This window comes from Strix uralensis, chromosome 5, assembly GCF_047716275.1.
Source record: "Strix uralensis isolate ZFMK-TIS-50842 chromosome 5, bStrUra1, whole genome shotgun sequence".
Taxonomy (NCBI): domain Eukaryota; kingdom Metazoa; phylum Chordata; class Aves; order Strigiformes; family Strigidae; genus Strix; species Strix uralensis.
The window spans coordinates 17,583,236-17,610,501 of NC_133976.1; the positions used below are offsets into that span (position 1 = coordinate 17,583,236).

The 27,266-nt window shown below is 39.0% G+C and overlaps 1 protein-coding gene across 2 annotated transcripts in view; it reads left to right on the plus strand.

Annotated features, from left to right (window-relative positions):
- Positions 1-27,266, plus strand: part of GRAMD4 (GRAM domain containing 4) — an 83,706-nt gene that overhangs the window by 51,368 nt on the left and 5,072 nt on the right. For both annotated transcript variants that reach the window (XM_074870047.1, XM_074870046.1), the window contains exons 4-17: positions 612-732; positions 9,411-9,472; positions 11,128-11,260; positions 11,729-11,754; positions 13,764-13,855; positions 15,422-15,513; positions 16,526-16,574; positions 17,391-17,462; positions 18,354-18,397; positions 18,495-18,604; positions 19,838-19,992; positions 23,862-24,009; positions 24,479-24,572; positions 25,652-25,736. In XM_074870047.1, coding sequence (XP_074726148.1) covers positions 612-732; positions 9,411-9,472; positions 11,128-11,260; positions 11,729-11,754; positions 13,764-13,855; positions 15,422-15,513; positions 16,526-16,574; positions 17,391-17,462; positions 18,354-18,397; positions 18,495-18,604; positions 19,838-19,992; positions 23,862-24,009; positions 24,479-24,572; positions 25,652-25,736 — 1,283 coding nt within the window. The remainder of the gene's footprint in view (positions 1-611; positions 733-9,410; positions 9,473-11,127; positions 11,261-11,728; positions 11,755-13,763; positions 13,856-15,421; positions 15,514-16,525; positions 16,575-17,390; positions 17,463-18,353; positions 18,398-18,494; positions 18,605-19,837; positions 19,993-23,861; positions 24,010-24,478; positions 24,573-25,651; positions 25,737-27,266) is intronic.

The following is a 27,266-nucleotide window of genomic DNA, read 5'->3' on the forward strand; positions in this document are numbered from 1 at the left end:
CACACTCTAACCTCGGAAAAGGGTAAAAATCTGAACTTAGTTTCTTGTCTTATAACCCCTTCTTAAAACTGTAAGATAGCCAGGTCCATAACGGGGCCATCTGACTTGCATAAAAATACAGGGGTACCAGAAATTGGTGGGTAGAGGGTCATGTAACTTTATGTGAGTATGTGGGGAGTTTTTTCCCTACCCATAGACATAGAGGAGGAAAACATACTTTTTTTTAACCTGTTGTTATGACCACTGGATTTGGCAATAGACAGCCTTTCCTGCTGATTATTTCTTTGAGGAATGAAGGGTATGTCATGTTTTATTTAGATAAAGGTAGCTTGTACCAAGGGCTTATGTTTGATAGATTGCATCTTGAAAAGAAAACTTTAAAGTTGTTTTTCTCCTTGCTTTAACAAGTATAACTAAACATCTTGTATGTGATACAGCTGTGTGCTTTTTATGAAGTCTTTCTAGCCCTCGATTACTTGTTTTTTTCTGGTAAACATATTTGGTATAGCACAGATAAAAAAACCCCACCTAATCTGTCATAATTAGGTTTTAATGTTCTTACAGAAATGCTTCAGGGTAACTAAATCTTTTTCTTCTCCCTTAATTAACAGAGGAGGAGCTCAGGAAGCTGAGAGAAGAAACAAACGCTGAAACGTTAAGGCAGGAGCTAGAAAAGGAACGGCAGAGGAGATTAGAACTAGAACAAAAAGTCAATGAAGTACTTAAAGCAAGGTAAGAGAAATACCTAAAGCAAGGTAAGAGAAGTATCTTCACTATAAAGCTGAAAGCCACCTTTGATCTCTGACTTTCGCTGAGGAGTTCTGGTGACAGCATCTGTTTCCAGCCTAGACTCTCTTAAAATAAATTATTAGCTCACAGAGAGAAGCTGTCTATATTTTCCCGTAAAAGTACATCTTGTACACACACATACAGCTGAATTACTCGACTTGTACATACTGCACTAGCTACAGAGGTGTCCTGAAGCTTGTCTAGTTGGGATATTCTTCATTTCACCTTCTCTGGTGCCCTCCCTCTGGGATCTCATCTACTTGGAGTTATCAGTGTGCACTGTGTGCTACTGAATGCCAGAGCTTTTGCCGTGCCATTGCATATCCTTTGCCTCTTCAAAACCTGTCTCATCTCCAGACCGCCCAGTCCTTGTTACTCCTGTTCTAGTAGCAGCAAAGACATCCCAGTACCACAGCACAACTCTAAATGTGTGAGAGTGACTGGAGTTTGAGCCTTCCTTGCCACTGCAATGATAAATGGAAACATGCCTCCCTATACCCCGAAGCCCTTCTAGCCTTGAGGACACCCACCTTGATGCAAAGCATCACATTTGATGTTCTCTCTCCTTAGTCTGCCTAGCTAGATCTTAAGACCATAGTAGGTGCTTGGTGGCCTTGCTGGTCAAGACCACTTGCGTACATAGCTGCCTGTGTTATCTTCCTCAGCAGTAGCTAATATTACTTGGATGGGCAGTAGGATCTGTGGTTCACCATCAACTACTGTCATCAGGAGATCACAGAATCACAGAATCATTCAGGTTGGAAAAGACCCTTGGGATCATCAAGTCCAACCATCAGCCCTACGCTACAAAGTTCTCCCCTACACCATATCCCCCAGCATCTCATCTAAATGACCCTTAAACACTTCCAGGGATGGTGACTCCATTCCACTGTCTGACCACTCTTTCTGTGAAAATTTTTTCCTAATGTCCAGTCTGAACCTCCCCTGTTGCAGTTTAAAGCCATTCCCTCTTGTTCTGTCACTAATTACCTGTGAGAAGAGACCAGCACCAACCTCTCTGCAATGTCCTTTCAGGTAGTTGTAGAGAGTGATGAGGTCTCCCCTCAGCCTTCTCTTTCTCAAACTGAACAGTCCCAGCTCCTTCAATCGCTCCTCATAGGATTTGTTCTCCAGGCCCTTCACCAGCTTCATTGCCCTCCTCTGCACTCACTCCAGCAGCTCAATATCTCTCTCATATTGAGGTGCCCAAAACTGGACACAGTACTCCAGGTGTGGCCTCACCAGTGCAGAGTACAGGGGGACTATCACCTCCCTACTTCTGCCGGTCACACTATTTCTAATACAAGCCAGGATGCCGTTGGCTTTCTTGGCCACCTGGGCACAGTGCTGGCTTATGTTCAGTTATGCTTGTAATAGATAGTGCAGGCTGAGTTGGTAATCACATAAGCACTTCCAGTTACTTAGAGGTGACAAGCAAAAACAAACGGGCAAAACTTTTTGCTTGAATATGAGGTTTCTTGATGCCATACAAACTCTTCCCAGTCTCCTGCTTCCTTCTGTACTCATCCTGTGTGTAAAAATGCCAGCAGTCGGTGTCTGCTGGTATTCTGTAGCAATGGAAGTAGGAACTGTTTATAGGAAACATGCGAGCCTAGTTGCTTTCTGTGGTCTGTTTACCTCCTATTCCTATGGAATAATAGAATCGTTTAGGTTGGAAAAGACGTTTAAGATCATTGAGACCAACCATAAACCTAACACCACCAAGTCCACCACTAAACCATGTCCCTAAGCGTCACTACACGTCTTTTAAATACCTCCAGGGATGGTGACTCAACCATTTCCCTGGGCAGCCTGTTCCAATGTTTGATAACCCTTTAGGTGAAGAAATTTTTCCTAATATCCAATCTAAACCTCCCCTGGAACAACTTGAGGCTGTTTCCTCTCGTCCTACCACTTGTTACTTGGGAGAAGAGACCAACACCCACCTTGCTACAGCCTCCTTTCAGGTAGTTGGAGAAAGCGATAAGGTCTCCCTGCAGCCTCCTTTTTTCCAGACTAAACAACCCAGTTTCCTCAGCTGCTCCTCATAAGCATCCACAAACTCTCTATTTAGGAGTATCAAAAGGTATGTTGCTGCCTTTTCACTTCAGTATTTGTTTGCAGACCTGTTATCCATGAATTTATTTAACTCCATCTTGAAAATGCTGATGCTCTCTACCACTGGAAGCTATGGAGGCAATACAATACAGAAGTCCACTCTTGACTCTAAAGAAGTGATTTATTTTCTTTCCTTTTTAACAGATTTCTTAGTGGTTTCAAGAAATGCCCCATAGTTACAGAATTGTGATATTTCACATTCAGCTTATTTGCCACCCTTGATCAGTCCTTTCCTCTCTTACTCTTCTCCTCTCCAGACTGAAGACTACCAGCTTTTTCACTGTCTCCTGAAGAGTACTTTGCCATTCTTTAACTGTTTTAAGATGTGGAGACTGAGTTCATGCAGCATTCAGAGTGTGGGTTCGCCAAAGCTTTAGACTGAAGATAAATTAGGCCTTCCCTCTTATCCTCAGTACATGGTACCGTGGTTTTTTTTAGCTGATGTTTTGCACTGAAGGTTTTCCAAAATCATTGGTTCCATGCAAGGTTGGTCTGTGTGCAGTCTTTACGTGAGTTGCCAAGTTGCACACTTAGAAGTGTTTCTGTGGGGTTCTTGTCGAGGAGTCTTGTTCTCAAACCAGCCCTGTGACCATGCACTGGGAAGGTAATCTGGACTGCTCTGATCTGGGTGGTTTTTTGGTGACATTGACAGTTGCTCTTGTAGCTGGGAAGTGGGAGTGCATTTTTATTGCCTATGCTGGTTGGCCTGACTGTATGCATATATAACTACCATTTTTTGTCTAGACTGATGTTGTGTGGTTGAGTGGGCCCCTGGGGACAGTGGAAGAGGACACACTTGGACCTGTCCCTGTGCTGAAAGTATCTGTTAGCTCAGTAACAGCAGTACAAATTCATGAGTATTGTTTTCTGCTATTGATAGATAAAAATGATACTTCAGGATACCTTCTTGTCTGTGACTTGCCGCCTTGAAGGAGTTGCTTGAGATGCAAATTCCATATGCTTTAGCACTGGCATAGGCCTTTAGGTTTTCTCCTGAGAGCGGGTATGCTTGGGCTCTAGGTCATGCACAGAGAAGAGGGAGAGTGATCCCATCGTTGCTGGGAGTTCTGGAGAAAGATGAGGAGCCATCTTCCTCTGCAGGAAGGTACCCCTCATCCTGCCCTATTTCAGAGTAATGAGGGTGGCCCAGAGTCTGATACGGCTTACTGCAGCTTGTGAATACATGTGTTTTGCAGAGAAAAGATTTTGAAGGTCTTTGTTTATCAATCTTAGCGTCAACATCTGTGCCTTCTTGGATTGTGGACAACAGCAAATCTTTAGCAGTCATGCCACTGCTAAATTAAGGTAGGATCACTTGTCCACCTAAACGCTGTATTCCCATTTTGATGTGCTAAGGATTACACTAGCCCTGTTAGCTTGGGTATTGCACTTGGGGATTACATTAAACCAGTTATCGCCTTTATCTTTTTCTAACTAGTCTTAACTAGTATTTCAGTCTTTTTGGGACAGGCAGGTATATGTAAGATGACAACAAAATAAGACTGAAAAATTTCCAATTTCTACTCAGAAGAAGAAAAATCTGGTTGCCTACAGTTTTTCCTTAAGTTGTGCTCCATTGTGTGAAATTCTTCACTGCTTTTTATCTTTTTGCACTTCACTGTAGATATTTTAAAATACTTTTATTAGGACTGCAGACAAAGTGTTGGCTGACACAATCAAATACATATAGGACAAATTTACGCCTGATGGAAACTTAACTTTATTAAGCAAAGTAACTGCAGAAGGTCATCTCTGCTTATATCAGCAAAACTAAATATGCCCTGCTTCTCGGTTAGGTAATTTTTCTTGCACTCTTTAAACAGGTGTGCATATAAATACGTTTGCATGTACTCTTCTTTTTGCTTACAGAACTGAGCTACTAATGAAAACCAAACCATGCTGTGGTGTAAGAAGGAAGAAATTCTTTCAATAGTTGCAGTATTCAAAAGTATTTGTGAAGTCAATCAATGCATGTAGTTATATAAATACATACTGCAAAGTGCTCAGCAAGGAGAAAACAATGAGCTAACAATCTAGATTTTTTTTTTTGTGAAGAACATGGGCTTGTGTCATTGAGTTGTGCACAGGGAGAGTGGAAAGAAGAGGATTTTTAGTGCTTTTGTTTGTCGTGGTGTTCGTTGTTGGTATGTCTGAGTATTCAGAAACATCGTGGCCTCAGCTGAAGTTTTCCACAGACACACTTCGGGACATCCCAGCGTTTGGCACGACAGCTGAAGCTTATGACATTTTGCTAGTGAAACAATGCATAAATAATTTGGAATAGTCTGTGTGAGTAATGCTTGCTTAGTGTAAATTGTGGGCTGTTGCTGCCTTATTTTACAAATTGTGAGCTAGCTCCATGAGACACAAAAAAAAAACCTAACAAAAAAAGTTTTTCAACACCACCTACCAGCAAGCTGTGACTTACACAAACCTTTTTATTAGTATCATTGTGAACTGTTTTTAAGAGGAGCAAATAGACAATGCTTCTGCATAAGCCACTGTTCCTTCTGTGCCATTTATCTTGGTTAACTTTCCCTGGCCTCTTGTTAAATTACATTCTGTTCCACATGGGTGATGTTTTGAGCATGTCTGACTGTGTCTGTTGAGAAGGTGCCTCTGCTTCCAGAGAAGATTGCTCTGGAGGCTGGAAACATTCCCTCCTGGAGGGATCCCTGTCAGGCTAGGACTCTGCACAGGTAGGAGGAACCTGAGACTTGGGTCAAAAGCTCCTTGCCCGGCTGCCATGCTGCACTGGGCTTGCTGACATACATACATGATGACTGACATACCCAGTTGGATGAACTTCGTGTATGTCTTTATTTTTAACTTAATAGATTTGGTGACAGGCTGCTTGTAAAGTAGCTTCTGTCAAGAGTTTAATATTTTTTTCTGCCCATGAACATTTAGATCTTGTATAAGTTTGGGTTGATGGCATTTCTTCAGAAATCTTTTCTTTTGTTTCAGAAACTACAAATTAGGACACTAGCCATGTAAAATGTAGATGAGAAGGGCAAAGGCTTCTGAAGTGTTTGATACATTTTAATGGGAAGGAAATGCAAAACATACGAAAATGGTTTAAGTCAGTTTTGTGACAGCTCCTCAGGTTAAGAAGCCATGCATACCTGAATGATATGTCTTTAAACTAGGCTGTGAAAATACCTTGTTTATGCTTATTTTTGCATTTCTGAGGTTGGAAGGTGTTTTTGATGGAAGTGCACATGCGTTCTTGTTGCTTTGAGCAGTAAGAAAGACGTAACAGCCTTGACTGGCTTCCACAACAGCTGTCGAAAGAATGGTGATGGGTTGCTTGTGAACTTGGAGTTAGCCTGTAGGAAAATTGCTTTTAATATGTCTGAGAACATCCTGGCAGCAACTAGACCTGTTGTGTGCAGCAAGTCTGGTCTTCACGCAGTTGTTGGGGGCAGTCTGTTGGTTCACATACACCTCAACTTGCAACTGTATTCAAGGCCTAATATGCAAAACCCAAAAATGTTTATTTAAGATAAATGGCTTTCAGTGTGAAGGCTCCCTTAACTTGTGTCATACTTGCAGCTACAAAAATAACGCTTTGGTGCAATTCTGTGGGGCAGCATTGAGGGGATGCTGCATCAGTGTGTGCTGGTCATGAACAGCTCTAACATTCATGCTTCCTTGACTTTAGTTTAAAAAAAAAGGAAGAAAAAAAAAAGGCACATTTGTGTTTGTCTTCTTCATTGGCTGAGGTTGCTTTTATCTGTTTTAATCAGCCTGTGCTTTTAAATGGGTGCAATCTCTAGTTGCATAAACACATCCTAGCCTCAAGTTGGGGATCTGTTGGAGTTACCAATCGACACTTTTTCTGGGTGGAAAGCGTGGTCCCAGAGGAATTCGCGCAGCTTGTTTTCTTTGGTGCAGGTTGCAGTTAGGAAGCCCGCATAGGAACACAACCTTTTGCATAGTTCTAGGGTCCATTTATGTTTTCAAGCCTTTTAACTGACCTCTGGCCTGAAGCGTGGTTTAGAAACTGTAGGAAAGATAATTCCTCCCCTATGTCAGTGGTCTTGATGTACTGGCTGGTTCAACATGACCTGGTTTTGGGACTGAGCTTCCCAGCGGGTGTGCGAGCCTAAACAATGAATTTTGATCTTCCTGGCCCAAATCTGTCTGAAGTGGCTAATTATAACCTGATTCACAGGTGCAATAATGAGCTGTCATTAACCTGATGATTTGTAAAGGTCAGGTTCTTCACAGGAAAGGAGTAACAGGCAGATGGCAAGTAAGACATTGCCAAAAAAATGTAACAAAAAAGCAACAAGAAGGGCCAAAGCCAAACCATCATGTGCTCCTGATGGAGCCCACTGAGGCTGCTATCCAGAACTGCTTCTTGATGAAATTTTTTTTGATGTTTTCCCCAAGAAACGTATGTAGTAATGATGCTGTGCTGCTTCTGAAAATATATTCCAGCATGTGAAAGGAAGATCCAGCCTGAAAACTCAGATGGCTGGTGGTGGTGGGATCCCATCTTGGCTCTGTCACTGGAGCTGTTCAGGTGTGACACTCCCCCAGTGCCTTCACACGACTGGAGTGGATTGAGTAACTGGCTCCTGCCAGTGTGAACCTGCTTGTGAATGACTACCTCATTTCTACTTAAATGTGTCTTCGGCTTCAGTGAGACATGGTGGCAGTGACAGATTGCAGATGAAAATGCTCACCTGTGTGGTGAGCCATCTGATGTGCTGATAGAAGAAAAAAAAGACACTGCTGTGTAATAGTTCGTGCAAATTTGATCACGTTAATTGCGGTCTTAGAGAGACAGAGCTAGAAATGGAGGAGATGCAAGGGTGTGGGGGAAAGAGCAAGGAAAGGAAGAGTTTTTAAGTGAGGAACCCATGGTTTGTGTAGAAACTGTGGAAAAAGGGCACAGAAACCAAAGTTCAGTTTAGCTAGAAAAAATAAACTGGTGGAAATATCAGGTGACTTTTGAAAGAAGAGTTGTTGCAAATACAGAAGCCATGTGGAAAAGTCCTGAAGAGGTGTGAAAGCAAGTGGCTTTGAAAGCAGAAACAATTGAATTCATCTTTTCCACACTGATAGATGTCCAGTTATAATTTATAAATCAGTAAATTATTTCTAAATGTTCCTTTTAGAACTGAACAAGGATGTGGAAAGCTCATTAAAAGTGGGGAGTGCTTAGGAAGGAAAGAAGGTAATTAGTTCTGTAGTTTCTCCATCATACTCGTTGATGTATGCTGATATTGAGACAGCACACATTAGTAATGGCCTTTTCCATGTGCAGACAGTAAAGTGAGATCTTTCCCTAATGTTCTTTCTAGAGGAACAGCAGGAGACAGAACTATATACCTGTCTGTACTGCTGCAATCTGCTGGGATCCCTCTTCTCACTCTCCCATTTGCTGACCAGCATCCCACTTTGTTCCCTTCCTGAGGACCAAAAGATGAAGGGAACATTTGAAAGTACCTGTATTGTCTGATAAATGAGTGCTAATAAAATTGCACGACCAACGTGTTTTTGTTTCAAACAGTAATCTTTTCAATCATACAACTCCTTGTTAAGTAAAGCTTGCTGTGGCTGGTGTTATGTTGTCAAAGCTGCTTCTTTGTTAATAAATCTTTCTGTAGGATATCTACATGGATAGCTGAAGACTTTTTGGACTGAAGCCTGAAGTATTCTCAAGACAGGTTGGCAGTTGGAGGCTGTGGATAGTGCAAATGTAATTTAAAGCCTTGCACATGTGCAGAATGGCAAAAGCATTTGTGTTTTCTAAAATCTGTTCATTTTTAATGGATGATATTATTCTTGACTCATTTTGAAAGATGAGACCAATGATGCCTGCTACTTGCCATATATTTTTAGACCATTTTTAGAACATTTGTCTCAGCTTTTCAGACCATTATTTAAATTTTGCAAGTTTTTAAAAAGATATTTTTAAAATTCGTTGGTATCTGTGTGTTTCAAGAGCTTGCCGACATAACATTTTACATAATTCTTGACACCCGTTGCTCTCATTGTGAAGATGAGTGGTGTTTGGCTGTAGTAACAATGACAGAAGTCAAGGTTCGTACATTAAACTGTGGTTTTGTTCTGGTATTGTGGTTATCAACTTGCGATATGGAATCCTTTTTCATTTATTACTGTGGGAATAGTCAGGGCTCTGAAGAGTTTTCCTGGTAGGCATTGTGATGAATATAAAACAAAAAGGCATAAATAAAGCAACAAATCTGATACTAAATTATTTAGTAGTTGTAAGATGAAACTGAGCTGTCAGTAACAGGAAATGGCTAAACCACACCTCTCCTTCCAGTGGGTGGTATTTCCCTGGATCCTAAGTGCAATGTGCAATGAATATTTTGAATCTTGCAAAAGGGTGTAAGTTTGTTTTTCCCTTGTCATCTTGTATTATCTCAGCTATGGAAACTGTGCAGGTTCCAGTGCTCCCTTTAACAAAAAGGGAAAAAATTAATCATCTGTAGCATTTCACACTGTTTTGGTTTTCTTTGTAGGACGGAAGAGGTGCCTGCAACTCAGCAACCTGCAAAGCCACAGATGCAAGCCAATGGAACAGGTAATCTTGGTCAGATCTCTACCAGCAGTTTGATTCAGTTGGATTTTTTTTCACCCCCTTCTTTTGATCCTTAGAAGATCAAACCTTGCTGGATCCTTAAGCAGGCTTCTGAAGAAGCCCAATATGAAAGACTATTTGAGCAGTTTCTTACCTCTCTGTACATGATTCTGCATTTACTTTTTATAGTTGACTTTGCACACCTGAGCAAGGAATTTATTGTGTGTTGTAAAGCTTTTAGGAATGTAATGAAACCTGTTGACTGACTTCATCATTCTTGGGTGCCTTGCTGATCCTTGACTTACCAGAAAACCGATATTATACGTAGAAAAGATGTTCTATTTTGTTGTTAACTGCAAAAGCTCTTTTATGCCATTAACCATATTACTTCTTCCTTTTTCTAAAAGAAAAGACATCATGGAGAAGGAATAAGCTTAAGACTTACTCATTTTTTTGGACACCTAAACTGTTGTCTGCATTTCTTAAGCTTTCTTCCCCACACCTCTTGTTTGAGACTTAGGCTTTTAAATCTATAGATAAAATTTGAAGTTGCTCCTCCTGTACTCCTGTGATGTCAATACTTTCTGTTACGTGAACTACAACCTTTCCAAAGAATAATCTGTCTGTTCCTTCTAGACAGTGATTTTCTGAGTCAGGTAAAGCAAAAGGTGATTATTTTGTTCTCACTTGTGCTACCTAAAGGCTTTTACTCTTATATTATTTCCATATACCTATATATTTATGTTACATTTTTCCACTGCAGCTGACATACAGAAAGTGTGCATTGCTTCATTCCTTTGCCATATAAGACTTTCCAGGCAGTATTATGACTATATATTCCATATATAGAAATTGGCATATACAGCATAATTTCTGTAGCCTGGCTTTAGAAAAAAGAAGGCGCACATTCTTTATTGTGTATATATATACACACATTTATATATATATGCACACACACGCACAATCTCTATGGCCTATAGATGGCTGGTAAGTGGTAGTAAAAATGTCTCTTGCAGGATCTTTCCCAACATTGGACACTTTTAAGATTCAGCTAGACAGGGTACTGGACTATCTTGTCCAGACCATGCTTTTACCAAGAAACGTTGTACTAGATGATCCTTAAGGTCCCTTCCAACCTGGTATTCTATGATTCTATGATCTTCCTTAAGTTTCCACCTCCCTCCGCTGTCAAATTTGTATGCTGCAAGGTGGTTGTCCTGCTCTCGCTCAGGAGTATTTTGCTTTGCACTTACTTTTCTCAAGGTTGACCCTTCAGCACAGTAGGAGCACTGAGATTTATGTCAGTCTCTTGTTTACAGGAACCTCTTAATCAGAAAATGTTTTTACAGTGTTTACTAAAAATTCCTGTTTGTTAGGATGCTTAAGTCATCTCTGTACTTCTGGTAATAAGGTCCTCCCATGTACCATACTTAGAGCAAAGCATGAGTCACCTTTATTCTTATTTTACCAGCTTAGTGCAGTCAGGGTTTCTGTGCAATGGCAGAAGTAAATTTTATAATGAGTTTCCACAAAGAGTGTTGGTGAAGGAGAGGAAAGCTGGACAAAGTCTGCTTCCCAATGAAGCGTGGTGTGTGGGAACAGGGACAGGCTTTGTGTGAAGATGTATTATCCTGATACTTAGTGTTTCTTTTTTATAGATAAGCGTAGTCACACAGTCTGCTCAAGACTTCAGAAGTGGTTTTGTGACAAATTTGGGGAGTATGTTGAGGACTTCAGATTTCAGCCAGAAGAGAATACAGTGGAAACAGAAGAGCCACTTAGTGCTAGAAGGTAAATCTCTAACGAGATTGTGAGAAATTGTTGGCTTCTTTACAAGTTGCTTTTTTTATCTTTTTACAACTTTTTACATGGCTTGAGCAAGTGTTTGCATAACAAGTAATAAAAGTGAAAGCACAGAACCATCTCAGAAGGTTTGTGAATGCTTTGGCCAAAACTTGAAATTTGAAGTTTTATGTGGTGTCTGAGGTAGAATAAGAGTTATGTTATTTACAAGGTTCCATCATATGCCTCTTGAAAACTGTGGACAATCTTATGCTGGAGAGCTTTTACATCTCAATTTTTAGTCTGATGCAAGGTAGGCTGTATTAGTTACTAGAAACACATTTCATAATAGGCAAAGGTGAAGCTTTGTGCATAAACATCTAGTTTATAACTGTGAGCAGTATTTTAGGGACCAGATGTACACAACTGCGCACTACTTGTCTATTTAACAAGTTGGTTTTATCCATTATTTTTCAGGTTGACTGAAAATATGAGAAGATTAAGTAAGTACTTAGCAGTATTTTATCTTCTGGAAGTAAAAATAGTTCTTAGCAACCCTGTTGGGAGGAGTGCTGCATCTTAAAATACAGTGTTTTGAAAAACTTCTGCCAATTCATAAGCAGAAATGATTCTGAAATCCTGAATTAGTGTTTGGAGTGCAAAGTAACTTAGAGGAGCAGTGGTAGAATCTTGAATTATATAGGGTATCTCTGAACTAAAAGTGTAATGTTAATTAAAATGTGTAAACATGTAATGAATGAGGACAGGATATTTGTTCAGTGGCAAAAGTAACAGTGTTCATACGCTTACGTCTGAGCTGCTTGTAATTTGCTTGCTAGTCTGTTAGCATATGCTTTCAAAGAAGGAGGGCTTGGATGATGCATACCCTGAGTGTGTCTTGCATTTCTTTCTCCTGGATAGCTGATAAACTATTTTGGAAGGTAGAGGATGCAAGATGGTGGGTTAAACAAAGTAGTCAAGCCGTCCAAAAGTTCTGTGCAGCAAAGAATTGCTAATCGGGGAAAAAAAAAAGGCTGATTTGTGCTCCAAATTGTTAAATTATTGTAGGGGGGAAGGTGAAGTTGAAATAAGGGTCTGTAATCTCCATGTAAGGTCAGTTTTGTTCTCCTTGTTCTAATACTGGTATTCATTCTAGTTTCATTTGAGAGAAGACTTATGACCTGTTCTCCATGGTGGATGTGCATTGCCTTCAGAATAGGTTTAAAAAAAGAGGTATTAAGCTTAAGCTTTGAGTGTTTTTTAATTTCCACTTGGTGAGCCACAAAATCTAGATCCCTGTTGTCCAGGGGTGCCTGACAACCACCCAGAACTCTCAGGACCCCTGTTGTCATCAGTGGTTTCCAGGTGTTGACCTTCCTAGTAGGTTTGCTGTAGGATGGTGGAGTAGTGCCCAAATCTGTGACCTCCTCCAGTGCCTCAGGCATGCCCTTCCACTTAGTTCATCCACTGCTTTGGTTGTGCTGCTGCTGATGCTCAAGGAAAATCTAGACCTAGTTGTTTAATTACTTCCCATAGGGAATGTATCAAGAATAGATGAATTTCAAGCCAAACAAACTAGGACAGCAAGTCGCAGGCTCTCTTGAGGAAAGTCTTTGAAAACTGTGAGCTATACTGCAAATGAGAATGGGTCCTTCTGGGGTCCCCTGTGCAAGAGGAGATATCACTCTTCTTGGCAGGGAAGGCAAAACCCATGTGTTCCAACAGAGAGAGCAAAGGTCGTCTTGCAGCAGTCCTCTCCTGTGTTCTTGTGTCCCCCAGCTAGTTTGCCCAAGTGGTAAAAGAGCTTAGAGGAGTAGGAAGAGTAAAGGACAAGTCTTTTTCAGGGAGCTGAGGAATTGCTCCTCTTGCTGTCACTCGCTGGCTCTGGGCATCTGAGCATGGGCGTGACACCTCTCCCAGCACAGGTTTGTCTCCCATGCAGTGACTGCAAGAGCAAAGGCCTGCAGTGGTGGGAGACAAAGTTCTTCAGGCAGCAAGGTCCTGTGTCTCTTGGCTAGGAATAGGAAGCAGCAAAGTGCTACAAATGGATAGACTCCTGCAGAAATGTAGCCAAGAGAGATCTAACCTTGTTTTAAACTAGCTTGACCAGGTAGCTGCAAGTTGTTCCTCAGTGGCTTGGAGTCCAGTCAGACTAATTTATCTTGCTTTACAGTGGGATGAGCTGACCTGTGCGAGGTCTTCGGGGTATTATGAACAGGGCTCAGAACAAACTGCTATCACCATCCAGGGTAACCTTATAGAAGGTGTTGATGGTTTTTGTCTATATTTCAGACATAACCTTTGTCTTGAATAGCAGTTTTTGTCAATGCATTACTTGGCTAGTTGTTCAGTTACATTGATGGGTTTCATTTTTCTTAATCTGGATAAGCCTTTTTATCTTTACATGTCTTGAATATTCCTATTAATTTTCTAATTTGTTTGTTTGTCATTTGCAAGTGGTTTAACTGCCAGCTAATTCTAACAGTTGTGTTTTTTCTCTGCTTCTGTTTAGAGAGAGGTGCCAAACCTGTTACTAATTTTGTGAAGAATCTTTCTGCCTTATCAGACTGGTATTCTATCTACACTTCTGCTATTGCCTTTATTGTAAGTTATTCTATTCCTCCAGAAGTAGTAAGAACTTCTAAAATGTATTATTTACTGAAATTCATTGAAATTGCCATATCTGAGTAGGGCTTATGCTGCAGTTTAAGTCAAATCAAATAATGTCATTTCATTTAACACAAAATACCAGTAGTTGTCACTTCAGTTATATTTGAAAGCCACTTGAAATGTGTATTCTGGGTTTATTGTAGCATAGTTTTGTAACTGTTAAAATAACTTGTAACAATCTAGGCATTGTTCTCTCATTCCTTGTTTCCTGTCTCCCAGTCCTGTAATTTGATGGTTACTTCAGCCTCTGCAAAATCTCTTGTTGTCTACGGCTGAAATGCTGATAGCAGCTGTGTTTGATAAGAAGCTATCGTTTACTGTCAGTGCTCTTTACCATTCGTTAGGATCATACTTACTGATGAGAGACAAAACACCTTGAGTATAATTTAATGCGTAAACATCAGGTCTGTGAGCTAAATTCAAGCATTCCCATACTATGGGAGGAGGCTTGCATGCCACAAAGTGACATAACTATTTAGCGAAGTTTTGATTTGTTTTCCTTCTAATTGTTAATTAAATGATCTAAATTCTTTTGGTTATCTATAGTTATCTATATATTATCTATAGTTGTAGCTGAATGAACCTGTTTGATGAAAATGTCGCACACCTTTTCATTAAATGATCCCTCCCTGTAAGTTATAGAGCCTCATTTAATGCTGTTTTGCATGGCACAGCTGAAGGAGTGTTGAGGAGGGGACTTCCCCTTCCCAGTGCCCTGTGTCTGTCCCTTCTCCTAATCTGATTTGTCTCTCACCTCTCCTGACAAACCCATTCTTCAGATAAAAGCTGAGAGAAGGAATTTCAGCTGTTTTTCAGAAACCTCTGGGACCTCGGAGCTGGAGCAAGGCTTCATTTTGCGGTTATTAGTAAAAAGCCTAATGTGTCTTGGCATGGAGGCAGTAGTCTCTGTATTTTCAGAAACTGGGAAGGGGACAGAATACCTTTTGAAGCACTTTGTGTCTGTATTTGTTAGGTAAAATAAGACCTGTTTTCCTACAATCTTTTTAAGCTTGGTAAAAATTTGGGATTTAGTTGACCTGAAATAACACAGCGAGAGTTTATCCCGTTGACCTGTAAGGGGCTAATTGTTATAACTCTTCTATTATACCATTGCCTCAACTGATCTAGGTGAGGTCAGAACATATCATGGTCAGTTAGCAGATTCATAGACTTTAACGTTTACTATTTTTTTCTATACCTTCATGTAATTGCAGTGTTGGAAATATTCATTCTCTCAAGCAACTGAGCACTATTTAAGTGTCATCTCTGGAGTTTTAGTTCAGTCTTATAGTTTTGACTTTACATACATGAATGCAATGGTATTGTCTGTCATGGGATGGCTAAAATTTATTAACTTTTGTGATCTGAGTTGTGTGATTCTGAACCCAACAGTACAATGAGAAATAGTGTTTCATACAACTCACTGTACCCCAGTTTGTAATCCACATCTCTCTTTTTTTCTTTTTTTTTTTTTTTTTTTTTTTTCTTCTTAATCTGCAGATTTACATGAATGCTGTATGGCATGGCTGGGCCATTCCTATGTTCTTATTTTTAGCAATTTTGAGGTTGTCCCTAAATTACCTCATAGCCAGGTATTTGCTTAAATACTAGATTATTCTCTTGTAATGCTTTGTTTGAAAGATGTTTTATTATTCTTGCACTGAGTCGTAAACTGTTACCTTTTCTAACATTGTGAGTTAAGTTTAACAAAATAAAATTCAAACTCTTATTAATTTCGTTGCTCAGTTTCTATAATTTTTTACTATTCTAAGGAATTATCTTCATTTCCTGTGACTTGGATCATCATAAATAATGCTGTACGTTCTCAGACAAATTCCTCAACACTTTAAAATTCAAAAATAAAAATATTTTGCAGTAGTCAGGGTAGTTGGAAAACATCACCTTAAATATTAAAGCCTGCTCCTTTTCTCTGGAGACTAATTTTCACCTAGGTCTAAAATTGCAGTTTTGCCTTTTTCAGTGGCCCTTGACATACTTTATCTAAAGTATCTTCCATTTGTATATTTGGTTTCTATTAAAAATTAAGTCTTTTTTTAATAAAAAAAATTACTTTTTCTCTACTGAGAGGCTCTTTTAAAAATGCTGGTTTAGGCTGATAGTGTTTTCCCCCTTAAAATGGTGAAAATGATGGGGAGGATCTTAATGTGCATATTTTAAAATACATTTCTGATTTCTTAATACATACTTACTGTCTGGCACTCTATTTGAAAATTACCAGTAGCAAATAGGCTCCAGAGTAAGTTGATATAATTGTGTTCACATAAAAAAACAAGAAAAAATATTCCTAATTATTGACTCTGTGCACACAGTTCCCTTTTGTTGTAAAACCTGCAAGCAGTGATTCTGTGTAGTATCTACCTAGCTAATATAATTTTTTTAAAATGTATATACCTTTAAAGCTGTCTGTGGTTGGCCACTTGTGTTTACTTGGGTTCTTTGTTGATTTGGGGATTTTATTTTATTTTATTTTTTAACCCATAAGTGCTTGTTGCAGAAAACTACTTTTCAACCTCATAAAAATAATCCATGTTGGCAGGTGGAGAAGAAGTACTTGCTCTCTTTAACTATTTCCATAACTTCTAGGGGTTGGAGAATACAGTGGAGCATTGTGCCTGAAGTTTCTGAACCCATGGTAGGCCTTCGATTGGTTTGACCTGTACACCTATGTTAAAAGTTGCACCTTCAAAACTTTCCTCTGTTTATGTGGGTAGCTGTAAAAGGAAGGAAGAGTGAGGTGCAAATAAAGACATTACAGCTTTTTTTTCTTTCTCTTTAAGTTTAGAAATCTTCACTAACAGCACTAGGTTTGGGTGTTTCACCATAAAATATCCCAAACTTGAATGACATTTCTGGAATAAATGTTAATAAGCCAGCTTGGCACATTAGATCTTGTGGGATCTTCAAGAAGCCTTGCATTCTGTTTTCTCTGTAAGATTTTTGAAATAAATATTTGCATATCCTGCTTTAAGCAGGAAGTATTGTAAGTATTAATATAAGATGGAGTTCTTTGAATTTCAAACCTTTTACTAAGCCTAGTGAGGCCTTGCTTCCAGGATAATTTTTAAATAAAGTTATAGATGTACAGTTTTAAAAAAAAAAAAAAAAAAAAAAAGACATTTCTGTATTTCTGTGCTAGACCAGAAGTAGGTCATAGACTGAAAGCCATTGCAACTGTGCTGCTCCAAAGACTTACTGTGTCTTTCACAGCCTCATATGACTATGTTTGCATATACCATGGAGGAAAAACAGCGGTAACTAAAGATAACCAGCAATGAAAGACACAAACAGTAGATCTGAAACAAGGGAGGAACTTGGCAAATTTACAGACTGTTTAAAGTGAGAGGACTATTGCCAAGAATGCTGAAGGGTCATGATGTTATGAGGAATTTTGTAAAATACCAGTTTTAGCTGAACTGAAAATTAATGGATTGTCTCTTTCTTGCCCAAGGAACCCCCAAAAGAGGACCTGACGGTGTCTGAAAAGTTTCAGCTTGTACTAGACGTGGCTCAGAAGGCGCAGGTACCGTGCTGCTCTGAGACCTTTCTGGCTGCTTCCTTAGAACAAGTTGGTTCATAATCCCGGTGGTCAAAGTATTTTGTTATACAGCATCTGAAAGCAAATGTTTAAACAAGCCATCCTTTCCTTGCATAGGGTTCTTTATTTACGAGCAATAGAGATCTCAACAAGATGCCTGGAGCTTCAGAGAACTGGTCAAGGTTCTCCATTCATGGCTCTGAGTGAGGTCTGAAGGGGAACAGAAGCAGCTTTTGACAGTTTTTCCCCTCATGTGTGCAAATGAGCTTCTGATAGTGTAGAATCTTACCAACATGCTGTAGTATGGGTCCATATCCCAAACCTGCTAGTCACAAAACTGATGTAAGAGACCCTGTTCCTTCAACTGTCTCTTTAGCTGTGTTAATTCAACAGTTTGCACAGCATCTCCGATATAGTCTGTTTTAAACACTACCACCCCCGACAGCCCTGAAATCTGCTGTTTGTGTGGGAGAGGGTGAGGGAAGGTTTTCTCCCAACTCCGTCAGTGTGAGCTACCTTAGCAGCTGAGTGACTCCATCCTCCCATTGAACTGCAGCCTTGTGCTGTGTCTAACGATGTGTCGCTGCTGAAGGTAGCATACCTTTCTCTTGCACTCGTCTCCTTCCTTCTGGTGGTGGTGGTGAAGCATACGTTTATATGAACACCTTTGGAAATTTATTGAGAAGATGAAGTTTACTTCTGTTCTGTATATATTCAATTGTGAAGTACATAAATGGCTAAAAATGAGTTAAAAAAATCATTTCTGGGAAGTGCTTATTACCAACAGAGTAAGATAACTCTGCTGGTTTCTATTATGTGGACCAAAAAACCAAAATAATGCAGGACTTCATTTTAATTTTCTTGCTTCTTATGCAGAACCTTTTTGGCAAGATGGCAGATATACTGGAAAAAATTAAAAAGTAAGTTATCTGATGTGAGTCTTTTTCCTCTAAAACGTAGACTTGACCAATGTCTGGAACACTAGTAATAAAATTTTGTTTATTTTTTTGTTTTCAGCTTGTTCATGTGGGTCCAGCCAGAAATAACACAGAAGCTCTACATTACACTATGGGCAGCTTTTATTGCATCCTGCTTTTTGCCCTACAGGATTATTGGGCTTGCAATGGGTAAATGCAATAAATAATTGACCTGTTACAGTCTAGACTTAATGTGTTAAAACTGAATGTGATCTAAGAGGGAGAATTTTAGAGTTTGAGAAAGAAAACCCTGCATTAATAAATAATGCAGTGTTTTAAAGTATTTTCATTGTGCTTGGCATTGTTTGTCATGTGCATTTCAAAAACCATCTCTGGATAGATAATATAGTAGAAAAATACTGGATAATGCATTCGCTCCTTGAAGAGGGGAAGTTTATAATGAGCTGTTAGCAGAGGTCTTTAGACTGTCAGCTATAAGGTTTCCAGAAATTCCTGTATTGTGGGTGTTTTTCCACTCATACATCCTTGCAGATTAAATATGTGTGGCCACATGGAAGGCACAAAGATGACAGGGTTGGAAAAAAAATAAAGGGCTAATGGGACTACTTGTAAAACTTGGAGGATACGCTGGACAAAATGAACAGATTACTGTGGGTGAAGTTGCTGATCTTAAACTGTCAACTGGGAATTGGGAAAAGAGGGTTTTCACTACAGCATGAGACTGTCTTTTCTCTATATGAAGCCACATCCTAAGGACCCAGAATTCTCATTTTTTTTCATTAAAGTAATGACATGATCAAATGAGCATTACTTCTAGTGGCACTGAACTTCAAACTGTGTTACCTTGAACATAAACATAGGTTTGCTTGACAGGGCAATTCAATTAGATGTGTGAGGAATTATTTTTTACTCCGACTCTTAGAGATCTGTTTTGAGAGAGTATTTCAAGACCTTTTTAATCTGGCAGAATGCAAGGAAATAGATAAGAGGACATATTGGACTGGAAGACAGAGTTTAATGTAGTACATGAGAGCCCTCTGTTGCCATTTAAATTCTTGCAAGGAGCTGCAGAGTTAAATGCTTTGGCATGTTTTCTGTTTTGGAAGTATATAATGTTTTCAGAATGCTTCTGGTAGTAAGGAATGTATGTTTCAATTATTTTAAAGTTCTTCTGCATAAGAAGCTACATAAGTGGTTTGAAAGAACTGGGGATGGGAGGAAGGAATCTGGGCAGTGGAGGAAAAGAAGGATAATTTCCTGCCTTTGGAAGAAGAATCAAAATATTTAAACGAAGAGAATGGTTTAGTACTGTGACTGAAGATTCAGAATTTCGTTTCATTCATGAACTTGTTAAAACATGATCAAAACAGTGATGTTCTTAATGCTGCTTCAACATATCTACTAAAGTGACCTTTTTTTCAGGACTCTATGCTGGAATCAAGTTTTTCCTTATTGATTTTATCTTCAAACGATGCCCCAGACTAAGAGCTAAGTATGATACTCCTTATATCATCTGGACAAGTCTCCCAACAGATCCTCAGCTCAAAGAAAGATCTAATGCTACAGTGTCGAGACGGGTAAGGCTAATAAATCTTTTTGTCCTTGTTCCAAATATCTGAAAATCAGATCCCTTTCTCCCTTTCCCTTTTCCCCAGTGACTAGAGCACATTAAAAGGAAGATTAATTAAATCCTAACAGTCAGCGTTAGTTCTTTTTTGTTATTTTCACGATACACAGTTTTTATATAGATTCTGTTTCTTCTAAGAATGGAATCTATTATCATAATTGTATATAAATATATATATATAAAGGAAATCGTATGAAGCTAAACGCACAAAAATAACACCATCCATATTCATATAAATTTCTGTAACATACATTCTGTGTGATTTTATTGTCGAAATTTTGTCTTTTTGTGTTCCTCTTCTCTGTTCTCAGGCATTCTTTTTCACTGGAAATTCAGCTGCTTGTGTAGATGGCAGAACAGATAGTTAAAAAAATAAATAAAAAAAGGCTTGAGTAGAATATGCAGCTTACTAATGGGATAAGCATTAACAGAGGTAATAAAGTAGTTTACAGATTTAGGCATTATGTCTTAAGGTTATTTGTATTAGATGATCTTTTAACATAGTGGTGATAAATGATTTTTCCCAATGTTGGTACTCCAACAGTAAGTTTTTCTTTTGTTAAAATCTTGTAGTTAAATCTTTTAAGTGTTGTGTTTTGTGCATCTTTGTAATCTGTTTTGGGGCCTGACATAATAACTGAAAAAAGCAAGTCATGCTTTTCCATATCTCTGAATTTGTTAATGTTTATTAGTCTAAAAATAAAAACAGTTGTAATAAAACTGCAGTCTAATCCCATTTTAGCATTGGCTTAAAATGTCACAATATCTAATTGCATTCATGAAATATCTGAGTACTGTCATAAACTCCCTGGCTAAAATGTGCAGCACTTAGCAATAATTCAGCCTGGGCACACAACTATAGAGCAAGAGAGATAAACACATGAACCCTCAGTTGTTAACCTGTGAAGGAGGAGAAGAAATATAGGGTTCTGAGGGTGATGAAGCAATTGGTGGTAAAATAACTGCAGCATGATCTGAGTATTTCAGAAGGATGTAGAAGAGAAGGATGATCTCTGACAGAAAGTGAGTCTTTTGCTCCTATTTTCCAAGGGACAAGAGAGGTGGATGAGTGTATGGACGGAGCACCCATAGCCTGTATTTCTCTTGCTTGCAGAAGATGGGCTTAAAAGTTTCTGCACCTCTTGAGCTTGCAGGTTATCATTCACATACTGTGGTGGTTGTGGTAGCTTCTTGCTTGGACTCTCTAATCTGCCTTAGAGGTGGAAAGGCTCTGAATTGCTGAACTTGAATCCATAAACTTAGAGAGTAATTATCCCTTCTGGTTTTTCCTTATGACTTAAGTTTTGACAAGTAGACCAGGCTATTAGTACTACGGTGTCTGACTTGACAGGCTTGGGTTGTCTGTCTGGAAACGATGTGCAGGACTGAATTGTCTGCTTCCAAATGTCTTTGAAAACATTAACTTGGTCTCAATAATTTTAGACAAACTTTCTTACTCCTTGAGAGATTTCTGGGAACCTTATATTATAAAAAATAGATTTTTGTACAAAAAGGTAAAAAGCAAATAGGTTTTTCATTTTTTTCATAGAAAAGGCAGAGCCCAGAAGCTTGTAGTGCCAGCATATGTGCATTTGCTTTGTCTTCCTATCATTAAATAGCATACAAGACACTGTAAACCTAGACAGAATGCAATATTCATTGCCTATACCACCACTCCGACCCTGTGTCCTTAGAGAACAATCCTAACAACAGTATCTAATGGGTAAAGGTTGTATGTCAAAAGCTGATGACAGATCAAGTGAAAAGGAATACCTCCAGATATTCCTACCTCTAGGTTGTTGGTGACAATTTTAGACAGTCAGGACTCTTCCATCATTCCAAATCCAATCACTTCCAGTTAGATTTAAGGCTTATCAAAATTGGATGCAATGCTTTTCTTTTAGTAATCGACCATAGGTTGTCTCAAGCCTGGGTGGCTATGGATAAATTAGCTGCTGCTTTTAAGGGTAGATGAAACATTTGCTTGTGTTAGGAAGGACTAGAAGTAAGGGCAGAACTTTCTCACAACTTCAGCTACTGGATGGGATGTGGTACTAAAGTTTAAACACCTTTTTTTAATCTCTCTATATAACAGGTAGGTAGGAAGTGGGGTGGCAGAGAGCAGGAATAATCCTTATTCCAGTGCAAAAAACATTAGACCTCTTGCCCTGACCTCTTTACTGTTTTGGGCCATGGAACTTCACCTGGTTACGTGCTTATGGAGCCAAATAACTTGTCCAAGAAAGCCTTCAAAAAATTGATCTGATCTTTACTTGCACACAAAATGTTGGAGAAGCTAATATTTTCCTTGGTTCCAGGGGCTCAGTCATTGCTAAGGGCACCACAGAAGGGCAATAACTGAAGCAGTAGTACAGTTATCAACCGTTTGCTTTCCATGTCAACTTTCTTTATTCTTTTCCCCCGAGGCATCACTGTATTACAGTTACCCTAAAAGCTGGATGGTAAATACTCTCTGCTGTGCCTGTTTTGTCAGTCTGGTTTCTAGTCAGCAAATGCAGTGCACATTTTTTCATTTGCTTTGGATTTCTTTTGTTATCGCTAAATCCTGTGAAGTGTCGAGTGCTGCCAACCTATGTGCAAAAAAAAAAAAAGCAGCAAAGGCTGGTTGGCCTCCAACAGCATCGGGCCTTTACAGAAGGACTTAGTCCTGAGCTTGCATGTTGTCAGTTTGCCAGTTGTTTAACTGCATGTGTATGGTAGGTCTAAGAATGGAGCTGTTAATGCTTTGATGACAAAAGCCAACCTTTGGAATCATGTGGTGCCTCACCAAGATGAAAAAGAAAATGCAGGTGTTCCAAAAGAAACTGTCTGCTGTCCTTCCAGAAGCAAGGCTTGTTTGCTAGGGCAGTCTCCAGTGGTTCAGGAGCTCTGTTTAAAAGTAGATTTTACTCAAATACTTTGGTTTTGAGAACTCCATGCTACCTTTTTCCCACTCTCAAGGATGCTGACAACCAGTCTGATTTTATTTCACATGTCAACACTCTCAAAATTTAGTGCAACTTCAAAGCAAAGATCAATGGCTCTAACACAACTTGAATAAATTGGTGTGCTCTAACCACTGATAACTTCTTTTTTAAATTGCATTCAGTTGTGTGTAGTCTTTTAGTTTGTGAACAAGATCTTGCAGTGTCACTCAGTTCATGTTTTATTCTGTGTATTATACTGCTAAATAGACTTCACTTTTTTTCTTTTGTCACTGTCACATTTGTGTTGTTTATTTCTTTTCCTGCTAGCTGTCAGGGCATGAAAAGGTATGGATCCTAGTGTGCAAAACTTCCTTTCAATTTCAGCATTTGTATTCATAATGAGCTTATGCAGTTTTGTGTGGCTTTTTCTCTGTTTGCTCTTTTTTGTTTCTAAACTTATTTTGTGCAATAATATTTTGTGTTTGGTCTGTCTTTTGAAGACAAGCCAAGTACTGATAATATATTAACTGCTAGCAGTCCCGCTAGTATAATTGGAGCTGTGTGCAGTGATTTAGCTGTATCTAATCCGATATACTCTTTACTGTAGAAAAGTCGTATTTTAAGATAGATGCGTTTAGCACCATGTGCTTTCACCCTTGCAAAGGGTGTCCATCAAAGAGCAACACTTTGAAAAGTTATGTTGAGATTGCACATTAGAGTTTTAGCAGTAGTGTAGTGCAATAGTCCAGAGTTAACTTTACTGAAGTAGTTAATAAAAATTACTGTGTTACACATTATTTTATTTTAGGAAGAGTAGTTAGCCAAGTTCTTTTTAAGAGCACAGCTTAAATGTTGCTGTTTAAATTTTGGAATTGTGTTTATTTTTCTGCAGCTTCAAACAGCAGCATCCAGAAGTTATGTGGGCTCAAGTGCCCCAACTGGAATAAGCAAAGATGAAGACACAAGTCGTTTTCATACCACCAAGAGGGGGAATTTCCATGAAGTTTTTAACCTGTCAGAAAATGAGCGTCCTTTGGCAGGTATTTCACAAGAGGAAGGCTGCATTAGTAGAGTATTTTCTGAAAAGCCAAGGATATTTTAAAGTTGAATTCCCTTTCTGTGCAATGTACAGGTATAAGCTTTTGATTAAAAAGACTCGCTTTAAATTAGAATGGACAGAAGTCAGTCTCTTCATTCCACATCCTTGCAGTTCTTTGAAAGAATGCACAGCCTAGTGTGCCTTTTGTGTTAATGCAAATGGAATAGTCAAGTTAAAGGGAATAATTGTGTGGGTGAGGTGGTTTTGGGGATTTTTTTAAAAACAGTGTTAAAACAAACGTTATGATGTCTAAAAACACCTTATTTAGGCTTTCCTTTGTAAAGACTTCTAGTTTTAGGTATCTGAAGTTGGAATTTTCAGTGTTTTCCACTGGTTTATAAGGAAATTGTTGGGTGCGATGCCTGTGTCTCTCTTTCTTAAAGTAAAACTTCTTGTTATGACTTTTTCAGTGTGTGAAAATGGCTGGCGCTGTTGCTTGATTAACAGAGATAGGAAGATGCCTACAGACTACATCAGGAATGGAGTTCTTTATGTCACAGAAAAGTGAGTAACTGCACTCCACACATTTCTTAGGAGGGAAATGCAACAAACGTTAAAAAATTTGAATCTAAAAGTAATCCTTTAATGGTGTTTTGAAACAAAAATGCCTTTTCATGGTGCTTTAAAACCTCAGGAAAGCGCCATAGGAGAGGGAGAGCTGAATCTGGGGTGTGGTAATGCTTAACAAATGTGATTCTGCCTTGGAAAGGCTTGCATAGGAATGGAGAGTAGCTCTATATAGTCAGTTGTTAGTAGTTGCAGTTTTTGATGTGGATAACATACTAACTATCTGTATACTAAAAAGGAAACCTAAAAACTAAGTGTATTTGGAGAGTTGTGATCCATGATCGATTGGCAAATACTCTTAGTTTCTTTTTTTAAAGCAAATTGAATGTATAGCTTCCTTGAAACAATGGTCAACAAAAAGAAAATAGAAATTCAAGCCTTGGTTTCAAAACTAGTACTTGATTATTATTTTTTTTTTAATCCTTACTTACCACCAGCCTTCCAGGGCTGAATAACTATGGTCACTACTGTTTGGGTCTTGCACTGAAATTCCTTTGGAGTGTAATGAATGGAAATAAAGCTCATCTGTATGCAGTGTCACCTAGTGATGGAGAGCACTCTTCAGCGTTTAGAAATCTGAGCTTTTGTCTGCATCACAATAACATGAAACCAAACTCAGCGTTTTCCATTAATCTTCTTTTAGGTTGGTAAAAGATTTATAAGCCTTTTGAGATTTGGTATTTCAACTGTTTTAAGGATATATGTGCTTCCTGTGTCTTTAAAATGCTTGTCACTTTTAAACATTCAGTGAACTAATATAAATACAAGTTTGTGTGTGTGTGTGCGTGCATACCGTATGTTCCAGGCTTTCAGACAGATTAACCAGTTGCTAGAATTTATGAATGTTTGCTCCAAATTAGAAACAATAACTGAATTGCATATTGTGTACCTCTTTCTTTTTTTTGAAGCTGATTTTAACCTATGAGATTTCAAACTTCAGCAGTGAAAGGAGGGATATTGAGAGCTTTGTTTTAGAATACTGTATCAAAATGAGCATTTTCTTTCCTTGTCTTTAGTTACTTGTGCTTTGAAAGCTCCAAATCCGGCTCATCTAAAAGAAATAAAGTTATAAAGCTAACGGATATAACAGATATTCAGAAGGTATGTCTGATTTGTGTTTCAAATAGGGAACAAAGCTGGTTTTTTGTTCAGATAGTCCTAATTTGCTTTTTTTCTTATTTTGAAAAAGCATACTGTTGTTAATTTTTATAAGTAAAATGTAATCCGTTCATGAAGAATATTGCCCAGAACTGCTTGTTTAGCCATTTGGACTCAGCACAAGCAAACTCAAATATGAACATAAAACCAAAGTAGTTTACTAAACCCTTATGCTCCTGAATTATTTTAAAATTAATGTTGTGTTGTTTCTTAACTCCTGCATTGACTAGAGCTGTGCAGGCTTTAAGATTTATTGTTAGCAGGAATTGTGTAGTACTAACTTCAGTTTGGGTGTTGATATCAGTAGATGGCACCAACTTAAAAGTAGATGCCTCAGAAGTATGAGTGATTATTGTCAGTGGAGAGAGGTAGATCATTAGAATAGCCAAATTGGATCAGGCTGGAGTTTCATCTAGTTGGGAATCCCATCACTAACAGAGGCAAGAAGAGGATGGCTGGAAACATGGCAAGTACGATGGGATCCCTCCTCTGGTTGAGTATTATTAGCCTGCAGTCACCAATGACTTTATTGGTGCCTTGCATCACTATATTGTGTTTAATGTTACTTTGTTACCCTCTCTGAACTTGTCCTACTCTTAAACACAGACACTGCTGCTTACTGCTACATCCTGTGGCTGTGAGTGCCACGGACCCAGTCATGCTGTGCAAAGAAGCACCTCAGCCCAGTGTTTACTGCTTAAGTACCTCCAGATTTTCAAATAAGTTTCTCCTATTATATCATGTCTATAAAGCAGACAACTTATGCATAACTTGAACATTGCCATTCAAATTAATAATTCATGTTGATAGATTTTAAACGTCATACTTGAATTAATGCTGGCTTGTTGTTTAGTAGGTCTTCACTGTCATAAAGATCCTTTTGCATCTGTGTAGTTTTTTTAATGAAGAGAAGACAGGGATCATGCAACCAAGCATAGAAATGTACTGTGCCTGGTTTTATTTGGGGGTGGGAAACACAGGCCAGACTAGGGGTCTCTTCCACCTTGGGGATATTCCCCAGTTCAGCCAACTGTATTCCTTCTTAGCATTACAGACTTTCTTTAAAAAAACAGAACAAAACAACAAAAACAAAACAGCCTATACATACCCTGTTTGTCTGTTTAATTTTAAAAAAGAAGCTTTTTCTGGTCTGCTTGCTGCTCCTTTAAACAGTGGATGAATGTTACTTCTAGAGAAACCTGTAGGTGATACCCACAAGCACACTGTCACGTACATATATACACATAGGGCCAGGATGCACCATCCAGCTGCCAGCGTGGTCCCTGGCGCTGTGGCTGGGCCAGCTCGCGCACACCACAGCAGTTCTGGAGTGCTTGGTTTGGGGCTGGTTCCAGCAGGCAGGCTGGGTGCCCCCATCACGCGTGGGAGGAAGAGGAGAGGCAGGTTCTCGCTGTACCCATTGACTCCGGGGTCAAAGAACAGCATCTGGCCTCTTCTTGTTTTTAATAGACG